Here is a 15,543-nt window from a genome sequence, read left to right on the forward strand (position 1 = left end):
CGTCTCATTGTTGCCCCTCTAGTGCACCTGTTGTTAATTTCATTAACACCAAAGCAGCTGAAACTGATTAACAACCCTCTCTGCTATTTACCTGACCAAATCAATATCCCAGAAGTTGAATTAATTTGATGCTATACTCTGATTAGAAAGTGTTCCTTTAATTTTTTGAGTTGTGTATATACATATCTTCATGATTCTTTGTGCAACCTTTAAAAAAAACAAACTTACTTTTCTCAGAATGTCCAAACTTTATCGGTGTTTTTTATGCAGTTCAACATATAGAATATGTTTTAAGCAAAACATTAGTTCTAAGGATCAGCCAAAAACAATACATTGGGGGTGTTTTATTTCAAATGCTCTTGTTCCTAAAGCTTTATATATATATATAAATAAGAAAAGAATGAAAACAGATACTTATATTGTTAAACTATTCATTTGATCAAGATTCTGCCTCCTGTGCCGTTTATTATTCGATTGTTGAATGACAAAAAAAAGCAAATGTCTTAAAAATGTTTTTAATTCTCTTTTTTTTAATGTTTCCTCGTCTGCAGCTGAGTTGAAGAAGCAGTTAGAGATGCGGAGGAGGCAGAGGGCAGCTCACGGTAGGAATAAAACTCATATCTTTGCTCTCATAATAATAAAATAATTCCCATTTATATTAAAGCTACACTTTCTATGCAGCTTAGTAAAATACAGTCTTGATTGCCGGAAGCTTAACACTGGTTAATATATGCAACATGATCTCAAACTGGAATTGAAAAGAGCAACCTTTATTTTGGATTCACTTATCTAGCCCTACTGTCACTATACTTTTCTTTATATGAATGAAACTAAAGATTTATTACACCCCACCATTTGAGGTTTATTTGAAATGCAAGAACATTTCCCCTGATCTCCTTCAACATTGAAAAGAGAATATGCAATGCATGTAAGGCAGATTTAAGCTGGTGTTCTTAGATCTGGACATGACTTTACGTTACCTTCTTATCTAAATTTGCTCATATCTACAATAATTTTTTCCTAATATTTTTAGTTTAAGATTATGCTACTGAAAGGGCAGCATTGATAAATGTGTCCAATCCAATGAACAGTCTACTAATACTGAGTTTGCTTACTGTGTAAAATTGGCTGGTATGGAAAAAAAAAGCCAGGTCCCTTTGTTCTATATTACAAACCGTTTCTACATCTTTATTAGACAAGCAAACCGGTGAGGAAGTTGCTGTAAGAGCATGATAGAAATCGTCTTAGTATTTTTCTGAACTAAAGATGGAAAACTCTGAACTTTTTGGGTGCTTTAGTTTTATGTGTAGTTCAGCCACTTCAAAGTTTTCACAGAAGGCCTTATTGACTTTTAGCTTAGATACCAAAACTGGACTCCATTTACTCTCTTCTGATGGTTTCGATCTGTGAACATACATTCTTTGACGAGGAAATAAGGCTAATAAACATCTTCCTCTGCTTCTGACGTCAACTGCTTTTTGTTTTTGTTATTTTGAGACTTCACAGCAGCCGTGTTTATGTTATTCATGACCAAAAGGACGCTTACCGCTTGTGGACAGATGTGCTTTAGCTTCTGGAAGCAAATGTTTAAATACCTGCATGTCTTTAAATCAAATTACATGACAGTCGTGACAGGGAATCACGCACAGGATGAGGAGGAGTTCGACCCTGTGGAAGAAAACCTCTGCAAACAAATTAAACAAGAAAAAATGACGTGAGTTGTCTAAAATAACATACCAAATGTTATCCCAGCTTCCTCCCTGAGACCTCGCTTAGATTGATTGAACACAGCAGGTGTAACATCAACTAAAGATAAATATTGTGTTGCTGACATCCCTTGTCAGTTACAAGAATACCCTTGGCCGCCTAAAGGCTATGAGGACAGAAATCGAGCATCTGCAGCTGTTGTCGGAGAGGGTGAAGGTCAAGATCCAGAAGGATTTCCAGAAGTGGTGGAGCCAGGAGGCCACTAATCCACAGGTGACTGACCTCTCGCCTATTTATGTACATTTTATTCCCCTTGAACTTGTCCTGTTGTGATAAAACCACGAGCGTTTGTGTATTTGACTTCTTTTTTTCATTTATTTATTTTTTTTTTACTTCAAAAAATCTGGAACTGCTCTCCAGGTCGTAGAGGTTTATTAAAGCGCACCAGGTAACTGATAGCATTACTAAGAGAAAACAGGAAAGCAAACAAATCCGAGATGATGCCAGAAGATTAAAGAAGAGCTATAGGCTATATAAACTCACAGAGCCCAGTTTAAAGTAGTGACACATCCAAAAGTTACAGAGTGCTGACCCTCAGGGACTCGAGTTTGACCACTATGTTTTAAAAATAGTAGATAACATGAAACTATAAAAGAGATTCAACGTCCAACAGAACAATGAAGCTACACCTAGACAGAGCTACAGTGGAATGCTTTAGACCAAAGTATAGTCAACTGTTTGAAATGTATCTGTGAAGATTCTCAGTCCTCCAGGTCATGGTCAAGCTTGAATAGTTCAGTTTAGGCAACTGGATGTGAAGTTTTTTAGAAAACTTTTCGCATCTCTTCCAACAGGCTTCCTCAGTTCTAACTAATATGGGGAACACTGAGATAACATACTTTAGGTTTAATAAAGAATTAGCCAAAAACAAAACGTGGCTCTGATCCCTCCTACTGGATTGGCAATGGAGGTCACCTGGGGAGGTGTTATTGATCATTAGGGGGTTCTCATGGATCTTTAACTCCCTCGTTGGAGTAGTTTTGGTCACATACCACATTAAAGTGGGAGTCAGATGAGGCCAGGTGACGTTGTCCACAATCACAGACTAGTACATTAGAGAGACCAAGCAACGGCTAAAAGACAGTCGTTTGAGGAAAACAATATCCACATTCTGGCCAACTAAGAAAAAGGGTTTGAGAAAGGGGTTAAGGAATTCATCCTTGTTAGCCTTGAAAAACCATCTCTCAACAGAGGTGGTCTTAGACATAACCGATCCCCTACTTATAAAGCACCTGACTCCCACTTCAGTGAGGCGTGTGATATTAATCTCAGTTTTCCCTACCACTAGTTAGAACTGAGGAAGCCTCTTGAATGAGAGGCAAAACTCCATGTCCAGTTGCCTAAACGTATTACTCCACAACAAGTAATGATGCTTTTCAACCATGCTTCAGCGCAATGACTTTAAAACATGAACTTATAAAACAGGCCTGGAGAAAAGGGAGGGCTTTTTAGACAAAAACTGTAATCAAACGAGTCTTGCTATTATCTATGAGACTTCTGCTCCACTCAGCAGGTATTTTGCCCCACTCCTCATAAACAAACTGTTCCAGTTTTCTCAGGTTTGAATCATGCCCTTCCAGATGACTTGTTTTAGCTCCTTCCAAAGATATTCAATAGGATTTAGGCCAGGGCTCATAGAAGGCCATTTAACAATAGTCCAATGTTTTCCTCTTAGCCATTCTTGGTGTTGTTAAACTGTGTTTAGGGTCATTTTCCCGCCGCAAAACCCATGAGATGTGACTGAGACCAAGCTCTCTGACTATTGTTGTCAAGTCTTCCGTTTTGCCCGGGAAAGTACTGTATTTTAGTCCTTTTTCCTGCTGTCCTCCTGTAGTGAATTTCCTGTATCATTGTGTTATAAATTACATACATATATATAAATATATATTATAAACATTATGCTACCTCTCCAAACAGAACTGTTGCTAGCATCACAAGTCAAATTCTGATCACCTTATTGTAGTTTGCAATTGGTTAAAAAGTGTTTATTATAACAATGTTCAGTATAATGGATACTGGAGCTTGAGTCAGGCAGCTCACAACGGATGTCCTAAGCTTTCACAAATTTTCAAATCCAAAACTTGACAGGTACATTTCAGGCTTAGAGGAAATGACCTGGTTTTTAACTTATTACAACTTCCCAATCTGTTTTGAAGCATTAATTTCAATGTGCCAGATGTGTTATGACACAATGCTCTCTAGAATCCCTTGATAGTCCTCGGATTTTATTGCACCCTTCAGGGATTCGGGACTCACTGTGTCAGATGAAGCAAAACAGCCTCAGAAAATAAGAGAGCCTCCTTCTTGTTCCACAGCAGGAATCCTCATTTTGCCACCTGTGAACTTAGAGCTGATGTGCCTTTGAAAAAGTTTTCTTTGTTGTCTCATCTGTCCATAGGACATCCTCCCAGATGCTTTGTAGCTAGTCAAGATTTAGTTTAACAAATTCCAGTCTGGCCTTTATAGGATTTGTTTTTAACAATAGAATCCTCCTAGGTCATCTCCGATTAAGTCCACTTCAGCCTAAAGAATGATGGATGGTGTGACCTGACACTGTTACTTCAGCTTGAAGTTCACCTTTAAGTTCTTACCCTTCGTATTATCCGTCTCTTAGATTTGTCAACAGTTTTCCTTCTGTGGCCACCTCCAGCTAGGTTGGCAACAGCCCTACGGGGCTTGAATTTCTGAATAATGTTTCCACCTGCTGGCACAGGAACATAAGGCTGTTTGAAGATGGTCTTATAGCCCTTACATTTAACATACTTGCCTATGACTTTCTTTTTAATCTCTTGAAAAAAAATATTTCCTTCACTTCGTATGGTCCATGTTGAGTGCGATACACACCATGACACAAAACAGGACAGTGACTAACTGTAGCCCATATATGGGCCCACTGACTGATTACAAGATTGTAGACACATGTGATGCTAATTAATATACATGCATATATTTAACATGTCAATGTGGTTCCAGGGTATATCTTTCATTACATGAGGTGTACTAAACAATTTTGTCCGGTTGTGTACAGGGAAGAAACTCCCTTAGAATTGAGCTCTATTTGGTTGTATATGTAAATCTGCAGCTGCTCCTTATCATAAGAACATCATTGTTATAGCTATTAAGTTTTTTTGGGGGGTGGGGGTGTTTTCTTGTTTTATTTGTTGCATGTTTTTGTTTTAACTTTGTTTTTGATATATATGTTAAAAAATATAATTGTTTTTTATATATAGATGTTATACATTGATTTAGTGATACATATGATGTGTGTGAGTAGCATGGTAGATAAAAATAATATGCTTTATCACTTTAAAACAAAACATGTTTTAATTCACTTTATTTGTTTTATTATTAAAATAAATTTTGATTAAAAAAAAAAACTGTCTAAAAAGTAAACCTATATGGCACATTGAAACAGATTCTCAAGATGAATTTCAATCAAAACCAGGTCATTTTTTCAAAGCCTGAAATCATCAGTTGTGTCTGCTGATACTCTTCCTGGCTTTTCTATTTCACCTGCGATTGTGTCACTGCTCTATGGCGCCGTCGGCTCAGCTAGTGGCTCCAACACGCTCCCTAAACTTGTACCATCTGATAAGAGCAGACAGTGTTCTTCTGAGTCTGCTTTGTCTCTCTCGGATAATCCATGAATTATATCTACGGAAACATCTGATTCTTCACCTCTCTCTGTGTTGTCAGCCTTCATAGAAGCAGTCAGTTTTCATGCATGGGTTGCCTTTTCATGTTGTTAAAAGAACATAACAGAACCATAAAATAGTATGTTTGAAAGTGCCTTTTTAGTGAGATTGTACCCACAGTTTCAGCAACTGTTTCATTGGTTTAAAAATATTTTATCAGCGTCATCTATACATGCATATAAGTAGAAAAGGATGCCACAGGTACTTAGAACATACATGTACTCAATGGACCTAAATAACAGTAACAACAATATTGTTTTCAAACTTATCCTGAAAATTAGAAATATTTAGGACACTTACTTTTTGCAACACAGGCTGCATGAATTCACTTTGTAGCAGCATATCTGTATCAATGTTTTTCTCTATTTTGTGTTTTTGTATCATATAAAATAGCAATAAAGTTAATCAAGGTTTGTTGCAGTAATGAGAAAAAGTGTAAATCTGCTCTGATCAATATGTAACTGCATCGAAATGTGTGCTTTTGCTCCTTGGTTTGTCTCTTTATGGATTGTGTTTCTATGGCTGATTTTGGTTGTTATGAATAGTGTTGACATTTAGGTGCCTGCATCCCATTGGACAAATGTGTCCAATGCTGCCTCTGTTTGTCATAAAGCTAAATGGAACTTGGTGGGAGGATAAGTAGGAGGCAAACACAGAGACGCATTTATTTTTTCCTGAATTTCATGTGACTCAAACACTAGCAGAGTGAATAAGAACATGAGTCAGAGGCTGTTTTTAGTCTAAAATACAAAGTATTGCAAAGGGAACGACTGGCTAAAGATTCAATTGTAACACTGAGTCAGTGAAAAGTGTCATAACTCAAAGACTTTTCTGGACAACTGTTCTGCACTTGTCAGGAAAGCAGCCAACATGAACATCTGACAACTAGTGTGCTGATCTGATGAATGGAGAGGAATGTCTCTTTCATCTCTGCAACATTTGGATGTCTTTCTGAATGGCAGCCAATGAGGAAGTGTGACAGGCTTCACGTGTGGCTTTGCTTTACAAAGCTGATTATTTGTCTCGCCAGTTCATGTCCCACAGAACTACTTTCACATATGTACTTATTTAAGCATCAGAGGTCCCAGCTTCAATCTGTCTGACACATGCAGCCCCCTACAAGTTTTCTTTCATGTTGTTTGTGTTGATAGCTGTTGGAGAGAATATTCAGTAATTAATTACATGTTGTTCTCAGGGATCTGAGGTTGAAGGCGGATATAAAACTTTGTCTCCAAATGAAACCTTGCAACCGTCTTCACCTGGCACTCCAGAGTTTTGGTAAGAACTTTTCTTTTGGATTACTCTGTTTGTTATTGCTATGCTTTTTCTATTACAAAATAAAAGTGTTGCATTTTTTGTCTATTTCCACCAAAGAAGGTTTGTAGGTTACTTTTTATAAGTCCCTAATGATCTGGGTTGCGCTTTTTTCTTTTAAAAGACAACAGGTTTGCATTACCTGTTTTTTATTGTTATTAATAGTCTTTTTGCAGTTTTTTTTTTCTGGCTGGTAATGTTTACCACTTAGACAATTATTCCCTGCTTCTTTATCCTGTTTAATTGACTTTATTTTTTTAAACCTAGAGGGAAATTTTTGAAGACAAGCAGCCAGCTCATATCAAAATGGCCCTTCCCAGTCAAATGCCAGCCAAATGGCAGCCAACTTCCAGCCACTGGAGTGACCCCCTCCTTCTCCTGGACGTGCATATTGTTTTACTCTGACTCCACCCTTTCACTGAATTACAGGATCTGACCAGGAGATGATGCGTCTTTTAATGTCCACAAATCATGACAGAATGAATATTTTAGTACAAAGATTGATGTTTAATAAGAAATCTTAGGGGAAATTTTAAATGGCTACTACTTATTTTCAAGAGGCAAATATAGAAAAGCTAGATAGCGTCCCTTCTGAATAAGACGAGTGTCTAGCCTTTTCTCTTAAAATATGCACTGAGGTTTTCTCTCCTTTTAGGCTCAGAAATGCAATATATTAGAGAGATTTGTGCTGTTTGTGAGGAAATTGGGGGAAAGGACTTGATTTAGGACAGCTAAATCCATCCTTTTAAACTCTGGCTGGTATTGAATTAATATGCAGACTAGCTGCATGTTCATCAGAAGTTGCATAAAGAAACCAGTTGCCCTCAATGAGTTATTTATACAAAATACATAGCATGTTTATCCTGTCACCATTGTACTTAATACCAGTTGATTACTCAGCAACCTGCAGTTCTTGTTTCCATGGAAAAGATACTGAATATGTATCATCATTCATAGGCATTGTGTGTGTTTGCTTCACCATCTGTGACGCTGTCAGCCAAAGGAGATTAACAACATAATCATAGCCTGTATTTATCCTTATATATCTGCGATGACACTGACGACAGTAACTAATGCACACTTAGTGAGGGAATAAGCCAGGACTTTGTCAACACTTTCCTCATGCTCAGATAAACCGCCCTGTAGATGAGTCCTCTCTCTGTTAGATAATGTCTGTTATCATTTACCTATTTAGGTTATATTTTGTATATTCTTATTTTTCAGAGATAATGCATAGAGGAATATTTTGAGTTTCTTTCAATCCCGTTTTCCTATGAGCTGTTCTCATTTTTCTTTTTAGCATAACATTGGCTAAAGAGGAAGGACAAATAAACAAAGGATCCACGTGCAGAATATTATCTTCTTAATGTGCTTTATGCAAACAGGACTTATACATCAGCCAGGACGTGATACTTCCCTAAAATTGAAGCATAAAAATCAAGATTTACTGATCCTTTTTTAAAACAATTTTTTACCATTTATCCACAACCCCAGATTTCCGTGTACAGTATGATAGAGGGGCTTTATGTGATAGATAAAATATAGCTCTTGTTTGTAAACCAGAAAGAAAAGTACACATAGTTTTAAAGGTAAGCATCAGAGAAGCAGCCATGGTAACTCGGAGATACACAGCTCAGGTGGGGGACTTTTATGCCAGGGTATGTACTGATAAAGCAAATCAGAAATCTATAAACGAACAGCAAGAGCAACATATTAAAGGAAAAGTCTGGTCAGCAAGGAATAATCAATGGATCATTATCTATACCTAAAAATAGTGTTGCGCCGATGCCATTTTTGGCCCAATACCAATACCCGATACCTGGCTGTGCAGTATTGGCCGATACCATACCGATACCCTCTGTTTGAAATTGATGTGTGCGTATATATGAAGAACTGCATACTAGTTGGATGTAAAATAATTGCCATCATGGCTTTATCAAGCTGCTGCCTACCTTTGTGAAGCAGAAAAAAGACTAATACAAAGTGAATCCAGTAGAACTTTTTGTTGCCTACCTGGAATGGGTGACAATAGTTGAATACATTTTTGGCTCTCAAAATGGTACCAGTGCCCTATTTGTTGGTACTCACCGATACCAATACTACCATTTTAGTGCTGGATTGAAGCCCCACCCGGTAATGGTATCGGTATCGGTGCAACACTACATAAAACTAATACGTTGGCGGTGATTTAATTAATTTAGCGTTAATCAGTAAAAATAAAAACAATAATTTTTGTTGCGATCACTGAGTCTGGTAACGGCATTTTTGCTTAAATATAGTAACACCTCACTTCTGACATCTTCTGGCAGTGACGTCACGGTGCGGTAAGCCATTCTCCCTGCTTTACAAGACACATCTGCAATCAACAACAATTATTGAAGATTTCCAGAGGACTTCACCTTTGAAAATTCATCAGAGCTATAGATAAACTGGCAATGTCCCGTGCATGGCAGTTGAATGTTGTTATACATTTGGTAAAAGTGGTAATAAACTGAGTTATTTAATCTTTCCGATTCATGATCCTCCACGGACGGGTTCGTCGTTGGATTGCCAACTTGAAAAGAGAGGATTTGCCATCGGACTTCTTGCCAGAGAAAAACCACGTAATTTGTTGCCAACATTTCAAAGGAGAATGTTTTCAAGATGACTTGGATGAAAAGGCATTGTGACATACACCAGACACAACATTAGGACTCGATCAATAGCCCATACCACACAGTGACGTCACACACTGGTAGGTGGCAGTAGTGTTCTTTGACGAACATGGATGCCTCCAGTAAAGCACATTCAAATGACAATTAGTCTTTATTAAAACAGTTATCATATATTGGACAGTATGTAATCATTTTATATTTAAAGTTATTTCAGAAGTTTGAATTCTGAACATGACCGGACTTTTCCTATAAAGGGACAGTATGTAAGACTTAACCTTAGTGGCGCACTAAATTCATTGCAAACAACAGACTCTTGCCTCCATGTCAAGCATGCGAATCCCACTGCGTAGAATGTGACTCTGACGTCACATTCCACGCATGGAATAGCTCTCTAGGCTAAGCTAACAAGCTGTGTCTGCTGAAAGACCGAGTGGTTGCTGCTACTCTGCACTGTTTCTAAATTAATGATAAAGTAAACTTCACTGTTATATTGAATTTACCTTACCTGTCCAGCAGAAAGCCTGCAGCATCTGCATCCCCTTATAAGTTGTATCTACCTGGTAGAAGCAGGTTTGAGTAGATTCCCATTTTCTATCGGTTACCAAATCATTTTATTTTTTGGTTTGTTTCACTTGCCTCTAACTAGACAAAAAGCATGAATGGTCGTCTATTGAAACGAAAAGTGGAAGGTAGACTGATCAACTGATGTTTTGTTTTCTTGCTTTAAACTCATCCAACACTGGCAACACATTTTAAGATACAGGTCAAACGAGTAAGCCTAATAAGTTGTTCCATTTTCGACTGCCGTGATCAAAAATGGCAAAGCAACAGGGCATCCGCCACCCCCTATGTATTTATAAACTACTAATTCTAAGAACGCTCTCATTTTTGATGTGATGTTAATAGACTTTTGCTGAGCATGTATTTTTTAATGCAATACTTGATTTTTGATATAAAAAGCCAAATTTATTAAAGACTGTCTCTTAGAAAAAATCCTGTGAAGTTTCCTGAAAGCAATGTAGGTGACAGCAGAAATACTCACTGGTTAGAAAACCCAAAGCTAAAGTTTAAGACCTACATAAAAACACTTTGGGGAAGAAAACTAACTGTGATTACCACCCTTAAAACCTATCAGTTTGAAGAAGAATAGCACAAACACAAAGCCCATTAATGTTTCTTACATACCACTCTCGGTACAGCTGCTGGTTTGCAAAAATCGGTTGATGTTCATATTATCCATAAACATAAATAAACGTATAACAGGTCATATCTAAGTAAAACAGAATGACTGATACATTAAAGTGGACATGTTTTCCCTTGTGCTATTAATTACACTGCACAGTTCATTCCAATTTCATGTTTTTCAGAACCACTCTTGTTTTATTTTGACAGCCTTACAGGAAACAGTTCCAGGTCTTTTGTGTTGTGGCTCCATCTTGTGGTTAAAAGAAGTGTACACTGATAACCTCAAAATCTAAAAGTTGACTTACTGGTTTATTACATATTTAAGACACAACTCTAGGGTATTACTCTGTAAAATCTCTGTCCTCATGAAAATCCCTGCTTTCTTATACTGTACAGCGCTCCTCCTCTTAGCAGCACAATGAAGGAGACGCCAACAAACCAGGACAGAAATCCAGACAGTTCCCTCTGTTCTGCTCCTGATCTGAGGTCAGTCACATCATACTTCTCTCATCTTTCATTCTATAAAAATATCCTATGATTAGATCATACATAACATCAGGTATCTGAAAAACTAAGTTTGGAAATATCTAAGTAGATGATACTCTCAGCCATCTTGCATCCCTGAACAAACCTTCAGTTCCAGTTTGGAACAGCACGTCCCAGGAGGGAAATAAAAACTCAGACTACAAGCCTTCTTCAGACTGGAGGTACAGGAGCATTGTCCAGAAAGCTCCAACAGAATTAAGAAGCATCAAGAGCATTTGTGAATCTAACTAATTACTCGCAATGAAAAAGGAAAACTAGTTTGAACTTCTTTTATATCGGAAAACAGTAATTTTTCTGGCATTGGTTGAATGAGTTAGCTAAAAATAAGCCTAATTTCTTCTCCATCATGTTTCAATTAATGCTTTCATTCATACAAACCACTCAGCAATAACTCTTAAATCCATACATTCATTTAAGACCTGTAGATGTTTATAGCTGCTCTGTGTTTTCTCTTCACCTATGAGTCCTGTCATAAATTTTTATGTCTTTGTGAAGTAACGTCTGCGAGTTGTGTTCACAAATCAAAAAAAGTCTCACTCTAACCCAGATGCTGAAAGCTCATTATTTTACAGCCACTGTTAAACACTCACTGTTATATGTATACGATTCCTCTTAAACAAGCACTCGCAGCACAGACCCACTTTTGTTTCACACTCTAAAACACATGGAGCCGTTCTCTGCTACGATTTCTGCTTTTAATTTTGCATCATGAAGAGTTGAAACGTGGCCCAGACTGGTCATACAGAGACTTTCTTTTTTTTTTTTGCCTGCTCTAACACAAAAAAATAGGATTTTGAAACACAAACTACGGTACTTATGTTATGCAGGGTGTGTGGAACGATTGATCAGTTCCCTGGTATAACTTGCACCAGTATTTGCTTGCAGCTGCAGTATTTGTTGAAATCTTGTGTGACATGTAGACAGAATGGTTTTGTTTTCATATTTCCAGCTGAATTCATTTTTATTTATGTTTATGTAAATGATTGTGTTAATCTAACAAAAAAAACGTAGGACTTTTAATGTGTTTTACCAAAGAAATGTCCTTCTGCATGTCAGAGTAACCATTAGTTTGTTTCAGGTCCCTTACCCCAACAACCTACCATCCATCTTCCATTCCTCTGACTGGAGACCAACAAGTTGATGCTGACATACTGGCTTTTGTTATGGCCCGGAAAAATCTTCTCAGCAGGAGGGGTAAAAGACTATTGCTCTACTCTGCCTCTTCCTCTAAACTTCAACTCAACCAGTCTAAGTCTAACCTGCACTCAGTTCACATCTTACTCCTCAATCTAACCTTTTAGCAAAAAACAAAGCATGGGGCAGGAAACTGATCACACTCTACTGTATAACAAACAGTCCTTACTTTGCTACACTCACACCCACACCCATTTGAAATACTTTTGAAACAAAAATACAAGCTCAACAGTGTACTCTGGTGGTGTGATAAATGAAAACACATCACAAAGTTTTGCTGTGATGACCTTACGTAGGTTCACTGATGACAATGCTGCATCTCAAAGATGGATTTAAATTCCCTTTGCTCTGTCCTCCTAAACTTAATCTAGGCTGATCCAAACTTTGGCTTTTCCAAACTAACTTATCGTAAGTCCTGTATTTTTTTAGGTTGATTTCCAACTGGATTGTAACCTCCATGCATGTCTGATGTCTTTTATAGCTTTGAATAGGTTTGCTTTCAAGATTTCACTTCCTCCTTCTTCACATCTGATTAGCTTCCCTTTTCCAACTCAAGACATATAGTGGGTCAGTATTTTGTGGAGACCTTATTCCATCCATCTCCCCTAAATGACATGATCTAAGTTTAGACAAGGTTTCTTGAGGCTTTATTATTATTATGGCTTTCCTTTGGAAAACTATAAATGCATAATATCTAGCTGAGCTATAAATCTTTACAGCTCCTCCAATTTTATTGTGTTGTTCTTGGATTCTTTTGATTATCCTTTTCTGTTACTTTTAATGGACAGATTAGACTAATCTAGTACTGACAGTGTGCAGTTGGTTCAGATGAAATCATGTTTTGTTTTTTTTCGACCTCATGGATTTAGCAGTGTATGAGGAGAAACAAACAGCAGTTTGAGTTTCAACTTGGAGAAATACAACCTGAGTCAGGTTGTGATTTCTTCTTTCTTAACCTTCCTGTTGGTGTTTGGTTTGTCACCAGGTGATTTGCATGTGTTGAAGTTTGTCCTCAGATATTCAGAGAAGCTGAGGTCATAGACATAATGACTAAAAAGTACTAAAGTGCAGAAACAGCAGACAGAAAAACAAAAATTCTAAATGAGACATAAATCTTTTTTTTTTTTTTTTTTTTTTTTAGTATCTAACTGGTTAAAAGGAAAAAAGGGAACCAAGTATGTAAAGAATTATGCTATTCTCAGTAATAATACTCACTATTAAGGTAGGTTTCTGCTTTGTTTGCTTCAGGTCACCCTCAGACGTGAAGAAAGGTTTTAACGAGGAGTCACCTCAGCGCTTCTAGCAAAAGAAAGGCCTGAAAATTCTTTCTGCTATACACCTACTTATATGCCGGGTGTGGGAAACAATTGATCGGTTCCCTGGTAAAACATCAGAGAAATAAAGAAGAGCTGCAGTATTTGCTAAAAAATCTTGTGAGACTTTTTAATTTGGGTGCTTGATGATTCATGAATTGTTCTGTTTTCATATTTCCAGCTGAATTTATTTTTATTAATTTTATGTAAATAATTGTAAAACTATGCGACATATTTTAAAAAATAAAGATGAAACTTCAGCCAAAATAATCCTTACTCTTAGTTTTGATCAACCCAATCCATCACTACATTTTGTTTCTTTGTTTCTTCTTCTATTTTTGTCTGTTCTGGTAATGACCAAACACTGAACTTTGAATGTGCTATAAATAGTATGTGTTGTTGAATTTCTCTTTTTTGTTTTGTTCTGCCACCAGGACCGTTACCTTAAAAAACTTTCTCTTTCTCTCAGATAAGAATCTTTCATGTAAGAACAAGATTAAGGTAAATATTATAAAGAAAACTCTCCATTACCAGGTTAATGTATTCTTAAACACATGAAAAGCCCCAAGGCTAAGCAGCTGGTGGTTCCCTTCATGTCTGTGTAGCTTTTCTGTGTAAAACCATAGAGACGAACCTCCACCACTGCTGAACCACCTTTGTTTCAAAAAATAGGTTTGCATTGCTTTGCCTTAATTTGTTTGACCGATGACTGGAAGCTGAATACTTTGCATTCAGGACTGGGATCTTGGTTGCCTTGGATATTTCTCTGGGCAGCTCAGCCTCCACCCTTCAGTGGATCACTGGCTTTTTGACTGACCAGCAGCAGCAACTTAGACTGGAGAGTTTCTCCCATTTCAGAACCATCAAACACAGGCACCCCCCCATGGGATATGTTCAATCCCCCGTCCTTTCATCTGCATACAAAGGACTGCACCTCAGCAGACCTGTCTTTGAGACTGAAGTTAGTAGACAACACTACTAACATTCCTCTAATCCAGGATGGAAATATGTCTACAGGCATGAGGTGGATCAGATGGCCCGCTGGTCTGGTCTGGAGCTTTATTGAAAATGAATGTAAATAGAAAACACACTGCTTCCCTTCATCATCCTAAATACTATCTGCTGTAGATCACTTTCAGTTCATAGGAACCACACATAAAGCCACTGTTCGAATAAAGGCCCAGCAGAGACTCTATATTATGTGGAAACTAATGAAGCACAACCTCCAAACAAGGTCCTGGCCATATTTTACTCTGCCATCATTTAGTCTGTCCTGAGTTGGTGTAGGGTTTGGCTCATCCACAAACAGGACGGGTATAAACTATAATCAATAATTTGATCTGCAGAGACAATCATCAGGATTCATAACCTCGCCATCCAGGACTTGTTCGAATCTATGTTCAGAACAAAGCCAGAACTCATATCCCAGATCAGCACCCCCCTCCTTGGACAGCATGCAAAACATTATCTACTGTCACTCATGTGACAATATTCTTCTCCCTCACTGTGCAATAACACATGCCAACTACTGTTTAGTCTGTGTTATTTTTTATTCATTTATAAGGTCAGTACATCTCTGCAGTACAAGTGCAATAATCCAAACCAACTACAGCGTAGTCTTTCCTTAACTCTCTACTGTGCAGCTACTTTTATATCTAAAGGAAACATATTCCAGGACATTACAACTTTTTTATGCTCTTTTGTACTATATTCCAAAAAAAATAAAGGAATCTTTTTTAATAAAAAAAAAAAATCCAGTCTATAAGCCTTGATTTGGTCCAATCTATAAAGCCTTGAAGTCAACGCTATTTCTGACATTTTGAATTGAAAAGGCTTATATATTTATATATGTCTATGTGTGTGTGTGTATATATA

General features: G+C 37.4%; 1 protein-coding gene across 1 annotated transcript in view; it reads left to right on the forward strand.

Moving 5' to 3' along the window:
• kif6 (kinesin family member 6) overlaps positions 1–15,543 on the forward strand; it is a 90,004-nt gene that overhangs the window by 69,820 nt on the left and 4,641 nt on the right. The window contains exons 16-21 of the mRNA XM_015398029.1: positions 552–602; positions 1,627–1,714; positions 1,845–1,980; positions 6,658–6,740; positions 11,012–11,101; positions 12,240–12,429. Coding sequence (XP_015253515.1) covers positions 552–602; positions 1,627–1,714; positions 1,845–1,980; positions 6,658–6,740; positions 11,012–11,101; positions 12,240–12,429 — 638 coding nt within the window. The remainder of the gene's footprint in view (positions 1–551; positions 603–1,626; positions 1,715–1,844; positions 1,981–6,657; positions 6,741–11,011; positions 11,102–12,239; positions 12,430–15,543) is intronic.

The sequence above is a fragment of the Cyprinodon variegatus genome, unplaced genomic scaffold (genome assembly GCF_000732505.1).
Source record: "Cyprinodon variegatus isolate N-32 unplaced genomic scaffold, C_variegatus-1.0 Scaffold905, whole genome shotgun sequence".
Classification (NCBI taxonomy): Eukaryota; Metazoa; Chordata; class Actinopteri; order Cyprinodontiformes; family Cyprinodontidae; genus Cyprinodon; species Cyprinodon variegatus.